We start from the raw sequence: 17748 nt of genomic DNA, 5'->3' as shown, positions 1-17748 counted from the left end.
CCACCACGCCTGGCCCCCTACCTCTTTCTGAACCACAACAAAGAGCATCAGGTCTTACTGAGCTGCTCCTGGACTCCTGACACTTCAGTTCTGTTGCTTTAGACTGCAGTAGTAGCTGGTGCGGAGATACATACCATACTTGACTTTTCATACTGTCAATGTTTTTTGAAATATTTATTTCTGCTGTGGCTGTTTAAGCCCAGTGTCATATATAATTATAGTTTATTTTATAAGTGTCCAGTATCTGAGATTAGTTGGTATGTATACTTAAAAGTTAGCTTTGTCAAAATAGTATGTTTTACTTATGGACTCCTGGGTTGATATTAACTCTTCTGATTAATACCTTTGCTTTATGTGCTACCTAAAAGCTATTTAATATTTTATTAGCTTGTTTTTCTTTGATAATATAATGGAGACTGTGGACCTATAGTATGAACAGTAATATCAAGAGAACCAGAGCTGGGGAGAGGGGAGAGGGTGTCTATTTTTTGCTTGCTTGCTTGCTTTTTTATGAGCCAGATTTCATTGATATTTCATTGATGTGATCCTCTGCTTTAGCCTTCCTGGAGCTGAGACACAGGAGTGAGCAACCAACTCTGGCTTTTTTTTTTTTTTTTTTTGAGAAAGAATCTTACCCAGACTGGCTTCTTTATTTATAATTTTCCTGCTTCAGCCTTCTGAGCTGAGAGTACAGGGTAATGCCACTGTGCCTAGTGTGATTTTTATCCTTTAAAGTTCAACCTTTTTTCCTCTAATTTGTTTCTTTTTTTCCCTTTGAGATGGAGTCTCACTGTGTAGCCATTGATGGTTTGGAACTTGCTGTGTAGACCAGCGCTTACTTCTAGTAAATAACTGAATCAGTCTGCCTTTCCTTCAAATGCCTTGGAATTTTTGAGTCTCCTTACTTTATATGGCCGTGAAGAAGATAACAAGGCTGTGTGTGTGTGTGTGTGTGTGTGTGTGTAAATGAATAAATGAAGGCAGCAAGGCCAGGTGTGAGGTATAGGTCTGTAATCCTAGTACTTTTGACAGTGAGAAGAGGAGGATCGGGAGTTCAAGGCCAACCTGGGTAACATGAGACCCTGTCTTAAAAAAACAAAAGAAAGGGCTGGTGAGATGGCTCAGCGGTTAAGAGCACCAACTGCTCTTCCAAAGGTCCTGAGTTCAAATCCCAGTAACCACATGGTGGCTCACAACCATCTATAACAAAAAATCTGATGCCCTCTCCTGGAGTGTCTGAAGACAGCTACAGTGTACACACATATAATAAATAAATTAAAAAAAAAAAAAAGAAAGAAAGATTAAAATTACAAGTTCCTTTTTCTGTCTTTTCTTAGTGTGGGGTTGGGGGAAGAGGATAAAAAGTACTGACTTTTCTGTAGCAGTCGAGGGAATCTTTTTTTTTTTTTTTTTTTTTTTAACTTTATTGGATATTTTCTTTATTTACATTTCAAATGTTATCCCCTTTCCTGGTTTTCCCTCTGAAAACCTGTTCCCCCCTCCCCCTGCTCACCAACGCATCCACTCCTGCTTCCTGGCCCTGGCATTAACTCAGCCTTGGGCCAGTATCTGAGGGGGAAAAGGAAAAAGGAAAAAGAAGCAGGTATTTTGAATTCTGACTCAGATAGGCTGTGTGGAGAAAGCTCCATAAGCAACTGCCTATGATTTTATTTTGCTGGTGGAGGGAAGTGCTGTTCAAAGAATTGATGCTTGTTTTGCTGTCATAAAAGATATGGGTTTGTTTTGTTTTTGCTGAAATATGCATGCATTTTGTTCATATACATCTCTTTCTTCCAAGTGCCCAGGGCCAAATACAAGCATAACCTAATTAAACTCTACAACTGAGTGATATTTCAACCCCGGAATATGTGTATATTAATCCAGATAGCTAGAAACAGGGTGGAGTGTGATGGCATTTGCTTGAATTCACAGGACTCCCAGGACTCAGGTAGAAGCAGTATTGCTACAAGCTTTGAGGCCTGTCTGGTCTAGGTAGTTTCATGGCAGTTAGGGCTGTAGAGCAAGAGAGGCTCTCTGCCACAAAAAGGAAGTCCAATTTTGGACATAGAATTGGGGAGGTGCATTGCCAAGCATCTTAAATGCCTCTGGACTATGGCTGGCTAATTCAGAATGCCCAGGTATTTTAAGAAAAGACGTGGCTGGTTGTGGTGGCACAAATACCAGCATTCCTTGTAGACAGAGGTAGGCTGATTTCTTTGAGACCAGGCTAGTCTGGTCTACATAGTGAGCTCCAGGACAAGAGCTACATAGTGAGACCCTGTCTTGGAGAAAGAAAAGAAAGGAAGGAAGGAAGAAAGGAAAGAAAACCTTAGGGTTTTGAGCAAAATATTGGTGTCAAGGGATGAAGTGAAATTTGTCCTTGTACTGGAGGTAAAGGTACATTAGAAGGAAATAGTTATTTTTTTTAAAGATTTATTTATTTATTTTATGTATATGAGTACACGCTATAGCTGTACAGATGGTTGTGAGCCTTCATCTGCTTGTTGGGAATTGAATTTAGGACCTCTGCATGTTCTGGTAGGCTTTGCTCCCTCAGTCCCTGCTAGCTCTGGCCCAAAGATTTATTTATTATTATAAATAAGTACACTGTAGCTGTCTTCAGATGCACTAGAAGAGAGTGTCAGATCTCATTATGGATGGTTGTGAGCCACCATGTGATTGCTGGGATTTGAACTCAGGACCTTGCTCTTATACACTTAGCCATTTCACCAGCCCCCAGAAATAATTATTTTAATTGCACATTCTCATATCCTAAATTGTGCAGCTGAGGTTTAGACAGCTTTACTAGGACAAGGGTGTTCTGGAGAGGCTGAGTGGTATTAAAGGATCTTGGTAAACCTGTAGCTCATTTTTTGGTATTCCTGGCAATATGTTGACTCATAAGTGACAAGACTGGTAGATCAAACTGAAACAAATGTTTTTTACATTTATTTTCTGTATATGTGGTAGTGGGGCATGCCAGGGTGCACATATATAGAGGCCAGAAGACAAGTTGTGATCACGCTCCTCCTAGAACTCTAACATCATCTCTCATGGATCATCAACTGCTGCCTCCACTCACCATGAACTCCCAACTGCTCCTGTGTCTCAGATGGATCCTGCTCTGGCTCCTGCAAATGCACCTCCTGCAAGAAAAGCTGCTGCTGCTGCTCTCAGGGCCACATCTGCAAAGATGCTTCAGACAAGTGCAGCTGCTGCGCCTGACGTGGTGGCGTCCCCTCAACTGTGTAAATAGAATGTGTAGAAACCTAGCCTTTTTTGTACAACCCTGCCCAGGTATTCTTAAAATACCTGGGCATTCTGAATTAGCCAGCCATAGTCCAGAGGCATTTAAGATGCTTGGCAATGCACCTCCCCAATTCTATGTCCAAAATTGGACTTTCTTTTTATGGCAGAGAGCCTCTCTTGCTCTACAGCCCTAACTGCCATGAAACTATATAAAGCATGTAACTGACAATAAAAAAAGTTGACTTGATTTTAAAAAAAAAAAAAAAAGGCAGCTTGTAGAGGAGTTGGTCCTCTCCTTCCTCCATGTGAGTTCTGGGGATTGAACTTAAAGTCATTGGGCTTGGTGGTAAGTTCCTTTTACCCAATGAGCCATCTAGCTGTCCCAATTCAAACGACTTATTTTTAAATTTTTAAATTTTTTTTATTTTTATTTTATTTTATTTTATTTTTTTTGGTTTTTCGAGACAGGGTTTCTCTGTATAGCCCTGGCTGTCCTGGAACTCAGAACAACTCAGAGAGAGGTCAACTCTGTAGACCAGGCTGACCTCGAACTTAGAAATTGGTCTGCCTCTGCCTCCCGAGTGCTGGGATTAAAGGCACACGTCACAACGCCCGGCTCTTTCAAACGACTTTTAAGCTTTTACGTTTAGACCCTTTCTTTGTTTTGGTTGTTTTTTTTTTTTTTTCCTTCGAGACAGGATTTCTCTGTATAGTCCTGGCTATCCTGGAACTCACTCTGTAGACCAGGCTGGCCTCAAACTCAGAAATCCACCTGCCTCTGCCTCCCGAGTGCTGGGATTAAAGGCGTGCGCGGCTTTTAGACCCTTTCTTGACTTTTCTGACATTCTCAGAGTAAATGGATACCTGCTGGAAAACAAAATTGAGCTTTTCTTTGCAGTGTGCCTTGGTTTTAATCGCCTTGATTCAGTTGCTGCCAATGAGTTAGTTGTGGTCCAGTTTTTCCTCCGTCTTTTGAGACAGAGTTTGATACATACAAGCTGGCCTCGGATTCACTTTGTAACTAAGGCAGATCTTGAACCCATGGTCCCCTGGCTGCTGCATCTTGGATAGGAGAATTAAAAGTACATACTATGCCTGTCCAGTTTTAGTTGTGGTGGGTATTTTTGTTTGTTTGGAGGGCCGTGGTGGTTTCTGTTTATAGCCCTGGCTGTCCCAGAACTTGTTCTGTAGCCCAGGGTGGCCTCAAACTCAGAGATCTACCTGCCTCTGCCTCCCAAGTGCTGAGACTGAAGGTATGCACCACCATGCCTGTCAGTTGTGTTTACTTATTACTGTTTTTCTGTTTGTTTGTTTGTTTGTTTGTTTTCGATACAGGGTTTCTCTGTATAGCCCTGGCTGTTCTGGAACTCACTTTGTAGACCAGGCTGGCCTCGAACTCAGAAATCCTCCTGTCTCTGCCTCCCAAGTGCTGGGCTTAAAGGCGTGCGCCACCTCGCCCAGCTACTTATTATTGTTTAACCTCTTGAAATACAGTCTTCCTTTGTAGCTTTTCTGGCTTTGAACTTGAGATCCTCTTGTCTTAGTTTTCTGAGTGAGTACTCAGTTACTGGCATGTGCCACTAGCCCTGGGCAGTGTCCTTCTTTTTCTATCTCTTTTCACAATGTCACTTAGAACTGTGTGTTCCTCAGTACTTCTTAGCATGCTCATATTGTTGAGTATTTTTGTTTGGAGGACATACTGTGCCTCCCACCTGAAGGGGCATAGTTAGAATGATTTTCAGTATTCCCAACTAGAAGAGCAATGAGGTGTTCAGCAAACAAACTAGCTTGGGTTTCTGTTGTTGTTTGGTTGTTTTGTTGTTGTAGAGAGTTTAGCTTTTGACTTTGCTGGATTTTTATTTGTTTTTTAATCTTTGGCTTTCATTCTTACCAAACTAGTTCCCAAGAGCATGTTTACCTTGTGAAACATTTAAGTTGTACTATTGGTAAGCACTGGATTGAGTCTTTGTGATACCTTGTCTATGACCTGTTCAGGCAAAACTAGTCAGAGGAATGTATGTCCGGTTAGCCTCTAGCACCCACAAATTATACGTGTACTTCAGACACTGCAGTCAGTCACACAGTGTCTTTTGGTTCCTTGTCTGCTGAATGATGTCATCTCATCTCCAAAGGAAATGCTTCTCCGAAAGAGCTGGGAGAGGCTTTGACATTGAGGCCAAAGCTGATTGTTCCACATACTAGGGGGGCCCAACTCACTTCAGAGTTCTTTACTCTCTGAACATATTTTCATTTAAATTGTCACCTTTATTTTTGATGATTTGCTTTTATTAAGTTTATGTGTATCATGTCAGTGAATGCTATTTGTGTGCCAGTGTCTGCCGAGGCAAGAAGAGGGTATTGGATCCCTTGGAGCTTGACTTACAGGCCCCTTTTGTGTGTGCTAAGGATTGAAGTTACATTTCTCAGACTTATGTTGATAATTTTTGTTTCTTTTTGACATTTTCTTTTTTTATTTATTTATTTATTTATTTATTTATTTATTTATTTATTTATTTATTTATTTATTATATGTAAGTACACTGTAGCTGTCTTCAGACACTCCAGAAGAGGGCATCAGATTTCGTTACGGATGGTTGTGAGCCACCATGTGGTTGCTGGGATTTGAACTCAGGACCTTTGGCAGAGCAGTCGGCGCTCTTAACCGCTGAGCCATCTCACCAGCCTGACATTTTCTTTTTTCAATTTAATAGTATTTTTACTACTGTAGGTGTATTTGTGAGCCCACCAACTTTAAAAAAAAAAAAAAAGTTGTTTTGTTTTTGTTTTTTGTTTTTTGTTTTTTTTTTTTTTTGGTTTTTCGAGACAGGGTTTCTCTGTGTAGCCCTGGCTGTTCTGGAACTCACTTTGTAGACCAGGCTTTTTGATTATTTTTAATTTGAAATTTTAGTTTTGAATTGTCTGGTATTACCAAGCAGATTTGGAGAGATTAACTCTGGTGTTTTGCAGAGTAACTAGAAACCAGTCCTTCCAGTATCTTTTTCTCTGTAAACATAAGATAGGGTGCTGCAAAGCACCAAACTGGAATGCTTCCCTAACTGGAACAGAGTTGCTCCGATGTTTTGTAAATGGCTAGGTGTGGTGGTGCACACCTGTGAGCTTAGCAGCTTGAGAGACTGAGGTGAGGGACTGCCATGTGTTCAAAACCAAATTGGGGTCTGCAGAGATGGCTCAGCAGTTGAGAGCACTGACTGCTCTTCCAGAGGTCCTGAGTTCAATTCCAAGCACCCACATAGTGGGTGATTCACAGCTATCCGTAATGAGATCCGATGCCCTCTTTTGGTGTGTCTAAAGAGAGCGACAGTGTACTCACATACATTAAAAAACAACAACAATAATAATAAAAACCAGATTTGGGTACCTAGTGATTTCCAAACCACTAGGCTGATAAAATAAGACCTTGTTTTTGTTGTTGGTTTGGGTTTAAAAGGGGCAGGAAAGGTGGCTCAGCAGTTAAAAGTATTGGCTGCTCTGGGTTCAGTTTCCAGCACCCATAATGGTAGGTTACAACTGCCTGTAATTCCAGTTCCAGGGGATCTGAAACCCTTTTCTGGCTTTCACAGATCCAGGACATATACGTGGTGCATAAGCATACAGATAAACAAAACAACCATACACATATACATTTAAAAATAAATAAATCTAAGAGAAAGAGACAGCAGAAGAGACAGAATTATATTGTAGGGTGTAAATGTTTGTAACCCTATCACTGGGGAGGCAGAGGCAGGAGGAGTTTGAGGCCAGACTCAGCTAACTAAATAGATCTTGGTCAAAAAACTGCAAAGTGGGGATATGGAGCAAGAGTTAGTCTGTACTTTAATATTTGATATGGCTGCTTCGTTTCTGAAGTCATTTTAATAACAATGATTCTCAATTTATTTTTATATTTAAAAGCATATCTAGTTTGGGGTTTTGGTATGGGAAATAGTGCTGACCTTGAGTGTGTTGTATAAACCAAGATGGCTTTAACTTTTGATACTTTTTTTTTCCAGTTTATATGCTGGGATTATTGGAGTGTGCCACCATACTCTGCCAGAGCCTGGTTTTGTTTTCAAAGATATTTCTCAAATTGTAACATCTGTGAGATATATAAATATGGAATATTGCTGTACAGTGGTGGTGCATGCCTTTAATCCCAGCACTTGGTAGGCAGAGGCAGGTGGATTTCTGAGGCCAGTCTGGTCTACAGAGTAAGTTCCAGGACAGCCAGGGCTACACAGAAAAACCCTGTCTTGGAAAACCAACCAACTAACTAACTAACTAACTAATAAAATTTGAAAGATAGGGTTGTCTTTTTTTAAAAGTATTTACTTTGTGTATGTATGTATGAGTGTGTGTACTTGCCGTAAGGTGCTGAAGTTCAGGGAACAACCTTGTTAGCCTCCTTACTTTTTTTTTTTTTTTTTTGGTTTTTCAAGACAGGGTTTCTCTGTGTAGACCTGGCTGTCCTGGAACTCACTTTGTAGACCAGGCTGGCCTCTGCCTCTCAAGTGCTGGGATTAAAGGTGTACGCCACCACTGTCCACACTTTAGCTTCCTTGCTTATCTGACTTTTTATGTGGGTTCTAGGGGTTGGACTCAGGTTGTCAGGCCTGTGCAAACAAACAGCATGAGGTTTTACCTTCGAGGCTTCTCCAAACCCTCATGGCTCCCTTTCTCAGAGAAGAGTCTCTAATGTATATCTCTCTAGGTTTGCTGAAGATGATGGAGTGTCCTGAAGTAAATGTCCTTAAGAAAGACTGGGATACGTGCAGACCGCACTTACTTTTATATTGTTTTTTTAGGTGGCAATGGCAGCTGCTACTGCTGTTGCTTCTTTTCCTCCTCCTAAAGATTTTTTAAAAATTATTTATTTTTGTTTCATATGTGTTGGTGTTTTGCCTGCATATATATCTGTGTGAGGGTGTCATGTCCCCTGGAGTTACAGACAGTTGTGAGCTGAGTTGGGAGTTGTGGGTATTGGGAAGTGGACCCTGATTCTCTGGAAGAATACCCAGTTTCTAACCACTGAGCTATTTTTCCAGCCCCATAGATTCTTACTTATTTTAAATTATGTGTGTGTGTGTGTCAGTGTGTGGGTGTGTTCATGTGAATGCAGGTACCTTCAGATGCCTGAGGAATCAGATCCTCTGGAACTGGATTAGTCAACTCTCCAACCTTGTCCTGTGTATTATTATTTTTTTTATACTTCTCTCTCTTGTATGTGTATCAGAGGGAGATGTCAAAGAATAATGTGTAGGAAGTCATTTGTCTTCTTTTTCCACTGTGTTGGTCTTAAAGATTGAACTCAGGCACCTTTATTAACTGGTCCTCTAGGCATTTTTTTTTTCACTTTTTATCCTTCTAACTTATTTTTGTAGCATAGAGAAGTGATTTTGTTACAAACTTGCATTGATGTGTGTTTGGCTGGTTTGTTGGTGATTTGTTGGGTGGTTGTTAAGCACTGGAATTCTGCAAACTAAAGGTTGTTAAAAGAGAGAGAGGGAGGGAGGGAAGGAGGGAGGGAGGGAGGGAGAAGTGACCCTGAAGCTTTCTGTGTGTGTCTCTTTAATTTGCAATATACAGATTATACTACTTGTGCTGGAATGATGGCTCAGCAGTTAAGAGAACTGGCTGTTTTTCCAGAGGACTCAGGTTCAGATTCAATTCCCAGCACTCACATAGGGGTTCACCACTGTCTACAATTCTAGTTTTAGGAAATTCAATACCCTCGTCTGGCCTCCATGGGCACAAGGCATGCACATAATATACAAACATACATACAGCCAAAACACATATATATATATATATATATATAATAAAAATAAGTCAATCTTAAGCTGGGTGATGGTATAAACTACCCACTTTTAATACCAGCATTTTGGAGGCAATCAGGCCACTCTCTGTATCTGAGGCCAGAGGGAGTTCCAGGAAAGCCAGGGTTACACAGAAAAGCCCTGTCTCAGGAAATCAACAGCAACAACAGCAAAAATCAATCTTTAAAAAAACAAAAATATGGGCTGGAAAGATGGCTCAGCAGTTAAGGGCACTAATTGCTCAGGCCCTGAGTTCAAATCCCAGGATCCACATGGCAGCTTGTAACTGTAAAGCCAAGATCTGACACTCTTACATAGACATATGTGCGAACAAAACCTCTGTGCATATAAAAAAGGTGAGTAAATTTAAAAGATTTAAAAATAATTAAAATAAAAACCATGAGACTTATAAAAAGTTTATCTGTGCTTCAGGAAAAACAGAAACTAATCAAGTCAACCCGATACCAGCAAATATACATGATTATTTTTGAGTCTCTTTTATATATATATAAATAAGTAAGTTTATAATTGATTAAGTATATCATATCATTTTATTTTTATGTATATGGGTCTTTTACCTGCATGCTTGTCTGTGCCAAATGTATACAATGACTACAGAGGCCAAATGAGGTTATCAATCTCATGGGACTAGAGTTGCAGACAGTTGTGAGCTGCCCTACGGGTACTGGGAATCAGACCCAGGGTCCCTGAAAGAGCCATCCCTTTAGCCCTTACATGTTTTTGTTTGTTTGTTTTTGTTTTTTGTAAAAACAACCTGTTTTCAGTAATTTATTGTGGAGCTGGGTGTAGTTGGTCTCATCTATAATATCATATTTTGAAAACCTGAGGTATAGGGCTGGTGAGATGGCACAGCGGGTAAGAGCACTGACCGCTCTTCCGAAGGTTCTGAGTTCAAATCCCAGCAACCACATGGTGGCTCACAACCACCCGTTATGAGATCTGACACCCTCTTCTGGTGCGTATGAAGGCAGCAACAGTGTAATAATGTTTAATGATAAATAAACCTTTAAAAAAAAAATAAAGAAAAGCTGAGGTATGTTCTCAAGTTCAAGACTGGACTGGACTAAAAGACTGAAATTTTTAAAAATTTTTATTATGATTTGTTATGTAAGCTATTATAAGTATGCATTTAAAGATAATGCTTATATAAAATAATGGTTATTAAGTGTTCCATTTTCAACTACCCTGTGACTTTTCATCCTTATTTACTGTGATTTTCCCAAAACAGTCCTGTACATTTATACTTATTATGTATAATTCTACATTGAATATCTTTGTATGTGCATCCTGTATAGAAGCCTATATGAGGAATAACTTTAGGTGTGAAAACTTTTTCCAGTTGAAATCCACAGAAGACCTAAATGATTTGGCGTAAAAAGCTTTTTGGTGGTTTGGTTTGGTTTGGTTTGGTTTTTTGAGACAGGGTTTTTCTATGTAGCCCTGGCTGTCCTGGAACTCACTCTGTAGACCAGGCTGGCCTTGAACTCAGAATCCACCTGCCTCTGCCTCCAAAGTGTTGGGATTAAAGGCATGCGCCACCACTGCCTGACTTTGAAGTAAGTTTTGTGACTTTTGGGATTTTTGTTGATGTTTTGTTTGGGGAGAACAGTGTTTCTCTGTAAAAGCCTGGCTATCCCAGAACTCATCACTCTGTAGACCAGGTTAGCCTTGAACTCAGAGTTCTACCTGTGTTTGCCTCCTAAATGCTGGGTTGGCATGACCACTGTCTGACAGCTACTGGAAATTTTGTGCTAGCTACATCTCTTGGGTAGAAGGAATTTCACAGTGTGATGCTTCACTTAGAGTTTTATTAATTAATGTGAATGTGTTTAGTCTACTGTAAGCAAGTAGAACTCCAAAAGTAAGTGACAATTTTGTTTTCCCTTACTAGGTTTCAGCTTTCTGTGCTGTGGGGTCCACCGTAAGAGAGGTAGAGCTAATGTGTGTCTGTGCTGAAGATGCATGAGCTCCTCACAGTAACTAGCAGGCCAGCCCGCTCTTACCATAACAGTTGTAGTCTAGTGCCTGGTTCCTTTGTCAGGACAATGCTGTTTTATCTTAGCATGGACCTGTGGTGCCCCTTCTCAGTTTTGTTTCAGTAAACTAGTACCAGCTTTTTATTTTCTTCTGATTTTTTTTTAAAATTTAACACACACTCTCTTTTTTTTTCCTTTTCATTTATGTTGTACTTCTTATTTCTCTTGACTTTTTCCCATTCTGTGAATAGGGGTATAAAGTGTATTATTATACCTGAGCATGGTATCTCATACCTTTAATTCCAGTGCTCAGAAGGGGAAGGCAGAAAAATTGCCTTAAGTTCAGAACCAGCCTGAGCATAAGTGAGTATAGGCGGAGCTGAACTACACAGCAAGATCTTGACTTAGAAAAAACCAACAACAATAATAAAAAGCCCAAACAAGTAGTTTCAATAATTCACAATGATAATTGATAGTGTTCTACACTAGAAGAGTTCTAGAAGAGTTACTACAAGTCCTGTGTGTCTTAATTCTTAAAACAACTTTGTGGAGATATGTGATGCAATTTCTGTGATTTCTTTTTTTTTTGGGGGGGGGGAGGTGGTGTTGCAGGAGATTTACCCAAGACCTTATAGATTTGAATACATTCTATGAAAAATAGTTTGCATTATTTCCAGACTCTATTCCTATATTTTATAGAGGAAGTAATGGCCTAGAGCAGATGAATCAAACAGATGTTGAATTCAGTATTGAGACCTAGCAGATCTAGATGGCAAATTATAAAACCCATGTTCTTTTCTCTCTGTTCTCCCCCCCCCTTCTTGAGCACATATTCTTACTGTGTTGTTACTGCCCCCGCTAGTCTATTTTTTCTGCTACTGAGGATCAAACCTAGTGCCTTGAACACCTAAGAGGAGCAGCTGCATTTTCTGCTCTTTCCTTGCTAATCTTAAAGTCGCTGTGTGAACTAACTTGCCTGTAAACTAGATATTTCTTGCTGAATGTATTCTCTCTGAGCCAGAAGTCCTTGATGGGGGAGAAAATAGCACAGAACGGAACTTAATCTTTCTGATTTCCTTTAAAAGCATCAAAATTCTGAGCTCTTACAATCATAGTGTGTGAATTGTTATTCATTCAGAAACTAGAAGTTAACATGCAATTTAAAAGAATGATCTACTTATTTTTTATTTTATGTGTATGGTGTTTTCTTGCATGCATTTCTGTGTACAACCCGTGTGCTTGGTGCCTGTGGAGGCCAGAAGAGTATGGTATAGAATCCCTTGGAGCTGTAGCTACAGATAGTTATGAGCCACCATATGGATGCTGAGAATTGAATCAGGTCTGGAAGAACAGTCAGGGCTTAACTACTAACCCATCTCTCTAGCTCTGATAACATACATTTTTGCCAAGAATTAATAACTAAATCTTACAGACAAGTACAATATGTCTAAAAGAAATTTGTTGAAATTCTTCTCTTGGTCTCATATAAACATAGCAGTGAAAAGCTATACTTTTTTGTTTAAAATTTTAATTTATTAAAATTCATTGTGTAAGTGAGAGAGCTTACTGCTGGGCTCTAATGTTCTATTTTGTTACAAAAGGTTCTCACTGTGTAGCTAAATGTGACCTTTGATCTTATTCTCCTGCCTCAGCTTCTCAGGTACTGGGATCCTGGGCATTTTAGTACTCAGATCTCAGAGGTTTTTCTGAATGATTTTTTTGTTTTTGAATAAAATATTATTAACCCAGACTGTGGTGGTGCATGCCTTTAGTCCCAGCACTTGGGAGACAGGCTGTATAGCTCTGGCTGTCCTGGAACTCACTTTGTAGACCAGGCTGGCCTCGAACTCAGAAATCCGCCTGCCTCTGCCTCCCGAGTGCTGGGATTAAAGGCGTGTGCCACCACCGCCCGGCTTGCAACCCTATCTTAAAATCATAAACTTAAAAATAGTATTATACAGCTGTAAGTGTGTTGTTCATGGGGGAAAATAGTTTTTCTAAAATTGTTAGAGTTAATGCTAAAGAGGTAGTGTGTTGATGCCTGAGTGAAGGAGAAGAAAGTGGAAGTAATTCAACATTTATCTAGGCCTGCGAATTGTAGCTCTATGTCAGAATATCTGGTTAATATGCACAAGGCCCTGGCTTCACTGCCCAGTGCTTAGTTTTTTTGTTTTTTGTTTTTGTTTGTTTTGTTTTGTTTTAAGTCAGTGAAGACTTACTTTATAGCATTTATAGGCAAGCTGTCAGCCTATATACCATACGTATGCCATCAGGTGATGATGTATCCTCATCTGGGGTAGCATGTACTTATTCCAAGTATGGGCCATGATAGTGAGAATATTTAATTAAAGAGATGTCAGAGTTTATCTTAGATGGGGAGGGAAGGTTCAGAAATCCTGAGAAGAAAAATTTCCCTTTAAGAGTTAATTCTAGTGTCAGAACTCACTTGACTTGTATTTGACTTCTCTACCCATAAAGAAATGTATGGATTCTGAACATGAAATATAAGATAATATATACTAAAGATGTTTGTTTGCTTTGTTTATTTTTCAAGGAAGGGTTTCTCTGTGTAGTCCTGGCTGTTACGGAACTTACTTTGTAGGCAAGGCTAGGCTTGAACAGGAACTTGCTTGCCTTTGCCTCCACCTGCCCCTGACTCCCAATTGCTGGGATAAAAGGTGTGTGCCACCACTGCATAGCTACTGAAGATATTTTCAACAAATGCTAGGAAAAAATTCTGACCAACAATAGTCTTTTATTTGTGTGAGACAGCGTTGCATGGCTCAGGCTTTCCTTGAATTCACTCTGCAACCTAACATGACCTTACTCCATTTTCCAAGCACTGGGATTACAAGTGAGTACTGCCAGTCCCCCAGGTCTGCCCACCAAGTCCTGGGAAACAGATGTAGATCTTATGTATTCTAGCAAGTATTCTCCCCCAGCCCGATGCTCTGTTTTTACCTGTGGGGGTGAATCTTACTATTGTTTTGTTTGAGCCTATATTTACTGTGTAGTGTACTCTGACCCTGAGCTAGCAGTGCTTTGATAATCTTCCTGCCCAGCCTCTGAAGTTTAGGTATATGCTGCCATACTGAGCTTGTTGGATATCTGTTTGTCTCTTGGGCTCTTTCTCTTTCTGCCATGGTGTCACTGAGATTTTTTTTTTTTGTGATAGTTAAATATATTAACAGTTGCTAGTCATGGTGGCACATGACTTTAATTACAGCACTCAGGAGGCAGAAGCAGGTAGATCTCTGAGTTCTAGGCCAGTCTGGTCTACAGAGTGACTTGAAAACAAACAACAAAAAAACAACAAAAAAGTTGTTAACATTGGTCTGGTGAGATGGCTCAGTGAATAAAGTACTTATTGCCCTGAGCATGATCTGTAGAATCCACATAAGGTGGAAGAAGAGAATTCACTCCACAAAGTTGCCCTCTGACTGCCACATACATGCTATGATTCACATGACAGATATACCAAACATGTAATAATAAATTACAAAAAGAGAAATGACCAAATGAGTTAGATGATCAGAGTAAGACTGAAAGCCAGGCGTGGTGGCGCATGCCTTTAATCCCAGTACTCGGGTGGCAGGGGCAGGCAAATTTCTGAGTTTGAGGCCAGCCTGATCTACAAAGTGAGTTCCAGGACAGCCAGGGCTACACAGAGAAACCTTGTCTCGGAAAACCAAAACCAAAACAAAACAAAAAAACCAAGAATGGAATATGCAGAAGGCCCTTGTACGTATGGAACGGGAGGAAGACAGAACATTTAAAAAGTGCCGTTGGAGGGTTATCTCAGTGTTAGAGTGCTTTCCTAGCAAGTGCAAGGCCCTGGGTTCAAGTGCTGTAGAAAAGGATTTGGTATTAGTGCCATTAGTTCATGACCATGTTAAAGTTGATGCAAACTTTGGTCCTTGCACTATGAGCTCAGTAGAGATTTTGTGACTGTGTTTATATATGCCTAAGATTTTTCTTTTTTCTTTCTTTTTTTGAAGCAGCAGCATCTGGAATCAAGAGAGCCCCAGTATCTGAGGTGAGTTTCATATTGATTCACTTCTTGCTAAAAGTGAAATTCTGACATCACAGCCCAGTGCTGTCATCTACAGAGATCATACTTGACAACCATGCAATTGAGTTACAAAGAGAAAGAAAATGCCAAAATATCTCATTCTATTTTAAGTAAGGTAATGGTTTTGTGCTGGGCCATATTCAAAGTTAACTTGGGCCATATGCAGGCTATGGGTTAGACATGGCTATCTCTTTATGTCTTAAAAAGTAGATTTTTTGTGTGTGTGTGTGTGTGTGTGTGTGTGTGTGAGAGAGAGAGAGAGAGAGAGAGAGGGGGGTGTTATTTGACATTTTCAAAGAAAAATATGTACAACTGCTTCAAAAGAATAATACTCTTATATTAAACACAACAGTAGTTAAAAATATACAGAATATACAGTAACTGTGGGCTAGACTCGGGGCCTTAGTGCAAAAGTCACACTATACAGAAAAGCTTGAAACTTCACTTTGTGGATCTGTTAAGATCACTGGGGTTGGGGGGATGGGGGTGTGGGGGGTGCGGCTGGCGAGATGGCTCAGCAGTTAAGAGCACTGACTGCTCTTCTGAAGGTCCTGAGTTCAATTCCCAGCAACCATATGGTGGCTCGTAGCCATCTGCAATGTGACCTGATGCCCTCTGGTGTGTCTAAAGACAGCTACAGTGTACTCATATGCATAAAATAATTAAATAAATCTTTAAAAGAAAGAAGAAAGGATGAGTGTGTGTGGCTCTACCCTATGCTGGCCGTCTGAGATCACACCGGGGCCTTTGCAGTGGCAGACCTCACCATCCTGTGTTCATTTTGTAGTTGTGGTGCTGTGCTCCTTTCACACGTCACCTTTTGTTTGCCATGGTGATCTGCCTCACGTGAGAATCAGCCATGTTTCCTTGAATGCTCTTGTGTATTGGGTGGGTGTTGGTGTGATCAAGTTCAGGGCCTGGTGGTGTTGGGTGAGTGCTCTACCATTGAGCTGCAACCTTAGCCTAGATATTGCTGATTTTGTATCTTTCTGGTCTGCTAGAAGTTATACAGCTCTTTTGAGACGGGGCATTACTGTATCGCCCACTTGTCCTCAGACTCATCCTCCTATCAGCTTCTGGAGTACAAGGGTCATATGTGCGGCCACACTGTCTTCAAATCTTTATTTGTTCTAGGGAACTTGGGAGGTTTTTTGTTTTGTTGTTGTTTTGACACATGGTTTTCTGTGCAACAGATCTGGCTGGCCTCGAATTCCAGGCTGGCCTGGAACTCTTAGTGATCCACCTGCCTCTACCTCTCTGCCTCTCTGCCTCTGCCTCTCTGGCTCTCTGCCTCTGAGTGTTGGGACTAAAGGTCTGTGCTGCTACACCTGTTTTTTTGTTTGTTTGTTTGTTTTCTGTTTTTAGTGTATATGTTATGCGGTGTGTGTGCATGTGTAGGAGCACTGCATGTGTAGAGAGATGGGAGGTTAATGTCAGGAGTCTCCACATACATGCACACACAGTGTAGATGATCCTCTGCCTTATACGTTGAGGCAGAGTCTGTTGCTGAGTGTGAAACTCAGTAATTGGACTAGTTAACCAGCTTGATTTGGGGATCTTACCTCTGCCTCCTAAGTGCTGGAACTACAGTGGGATGCTTATTCCTTTCATATTTCTGGTGCTGTTATGTGGGTGGAATACAAAGTCATATCATGTACCCGAGAATCTCTTCAAGTCTGGTGAGATGGCTCCTCCTGTAAAGACATTTTGGGTTTTTTGTTTCTTTGGTTTTTTTTGTTGTTGTTGCTGTTGTTTTTTAAGATATGGTTTCTCTGTGTAGCCCTGGCTGTCCTAGAACTCGCTCTGCTGACCAGGCTGGCCTCGAACTCATGGAGATATACTTACCTCTGCCTCCTGAGTGCTGGATTAAAGAAGGGCTTGTGCCATCACCACTTGGCCAGTATTTTGGTTTTTTGAGACATGGACTCTCTGTGTCTTTGAATGACCTGGAACTCTTAGATTCAGTTGCCCCTCTTTCCCATGTGCTGGGAGTAAGGTGTGTGGTCTACACCTGGCAAGAGAGTAAAGGAGTTTTCTGCCAAGCCTGAAGTCCTGAGTTCAGTCCCTGGGACACACATCATGGAAGAAGACAGCCAACTCCTGAAAATTGTCCTCTGACCCTTCTCTCCAACAAATAATGTAATGAGACATGGTTTTTAAAAAGTCTTTTTGGGCCGGGCATGGTAGCGCACACCTTTAATCCCAGCACTCGTGAGGCAGAGGCAGGCAGATTTCTGAGTTCAAGGCTAGCCTGGTCTACAGAGTTCCAGGACAGCCAGGGCTACACAGAGAAACCCTGTCTCGGAAAACCAAAAAAAAAAAAAAAAAAAAAAAGTCTTTTTGGGGGCTCAGTGGTTAAGAGCATTGCCGTACACAACACCCACAAGTCAGCTCAAGCTGTCCATCCAGTTCCAGGGGCCCCAGCACCCTCACAGGCAACATACCAGTGCACATAAAATCAAAATAAAAAAGTCTCTTTAAAGTACTCACATTTCTGACTCAGAGAAGCCATTTTATTGCCTCAGCCTTTTGGTTTTGTTTTCGTTTTTTTAAAAGATTTATTTATTTTATGTGTATGAGTGCACTGTAGCTGTCTTCAGACACACCAGAAGAGGGA

General features: G+C 40.7%; 1 protein-coding gene across 3 annotated transcripts in view; it reads left to right on the top strand.

Moving 5' to 3' along the window:
• Nucleotides 1-17748, top strand: part of Pip5k1a (phosphatidylinositol-4-phosphate 5-kinase type 1 alpha) — a 42824-nt gene that overhangs the window by 5137 nt on the left and 19939 nt on the right. Inside the window, exons 2-3 of one of the 3 annotated variants that reach the window (XM_029537498.1) lie at nucleotides 10975-11013; nucleotides 15058-15095. In XM_029537498.1, coding sequence (XP_029393358.1) covers nucleotides 10975-11013; nucleotides 15058-15095 — 77 coding nt within the window. The remainder of the gene's footprint in view (nucleotides 1-10974; nucleotides 11014-15057; nucleotides 15096-17748) is intronic. The other 2 variants (XM_029537500.1, XM_029537499.1) reach the window with 2 other exon arrangements.

Source organism: Mus pahari, chromosome 4, assembly GCF_900095145.1.
Source record: "Mus pahari chromosome 4, PAHARI_EIJ_v1.1, whole genome shotgun sequence".
Lineage (NCBI taxonomy): Eukaryota > Metazoa > Chordata > Mammalia > Rodentia > Muridae > Mus > Mus pahari.
This window is presented reverse-complemented; position numbering and strand designations above follow the sequence as displayed.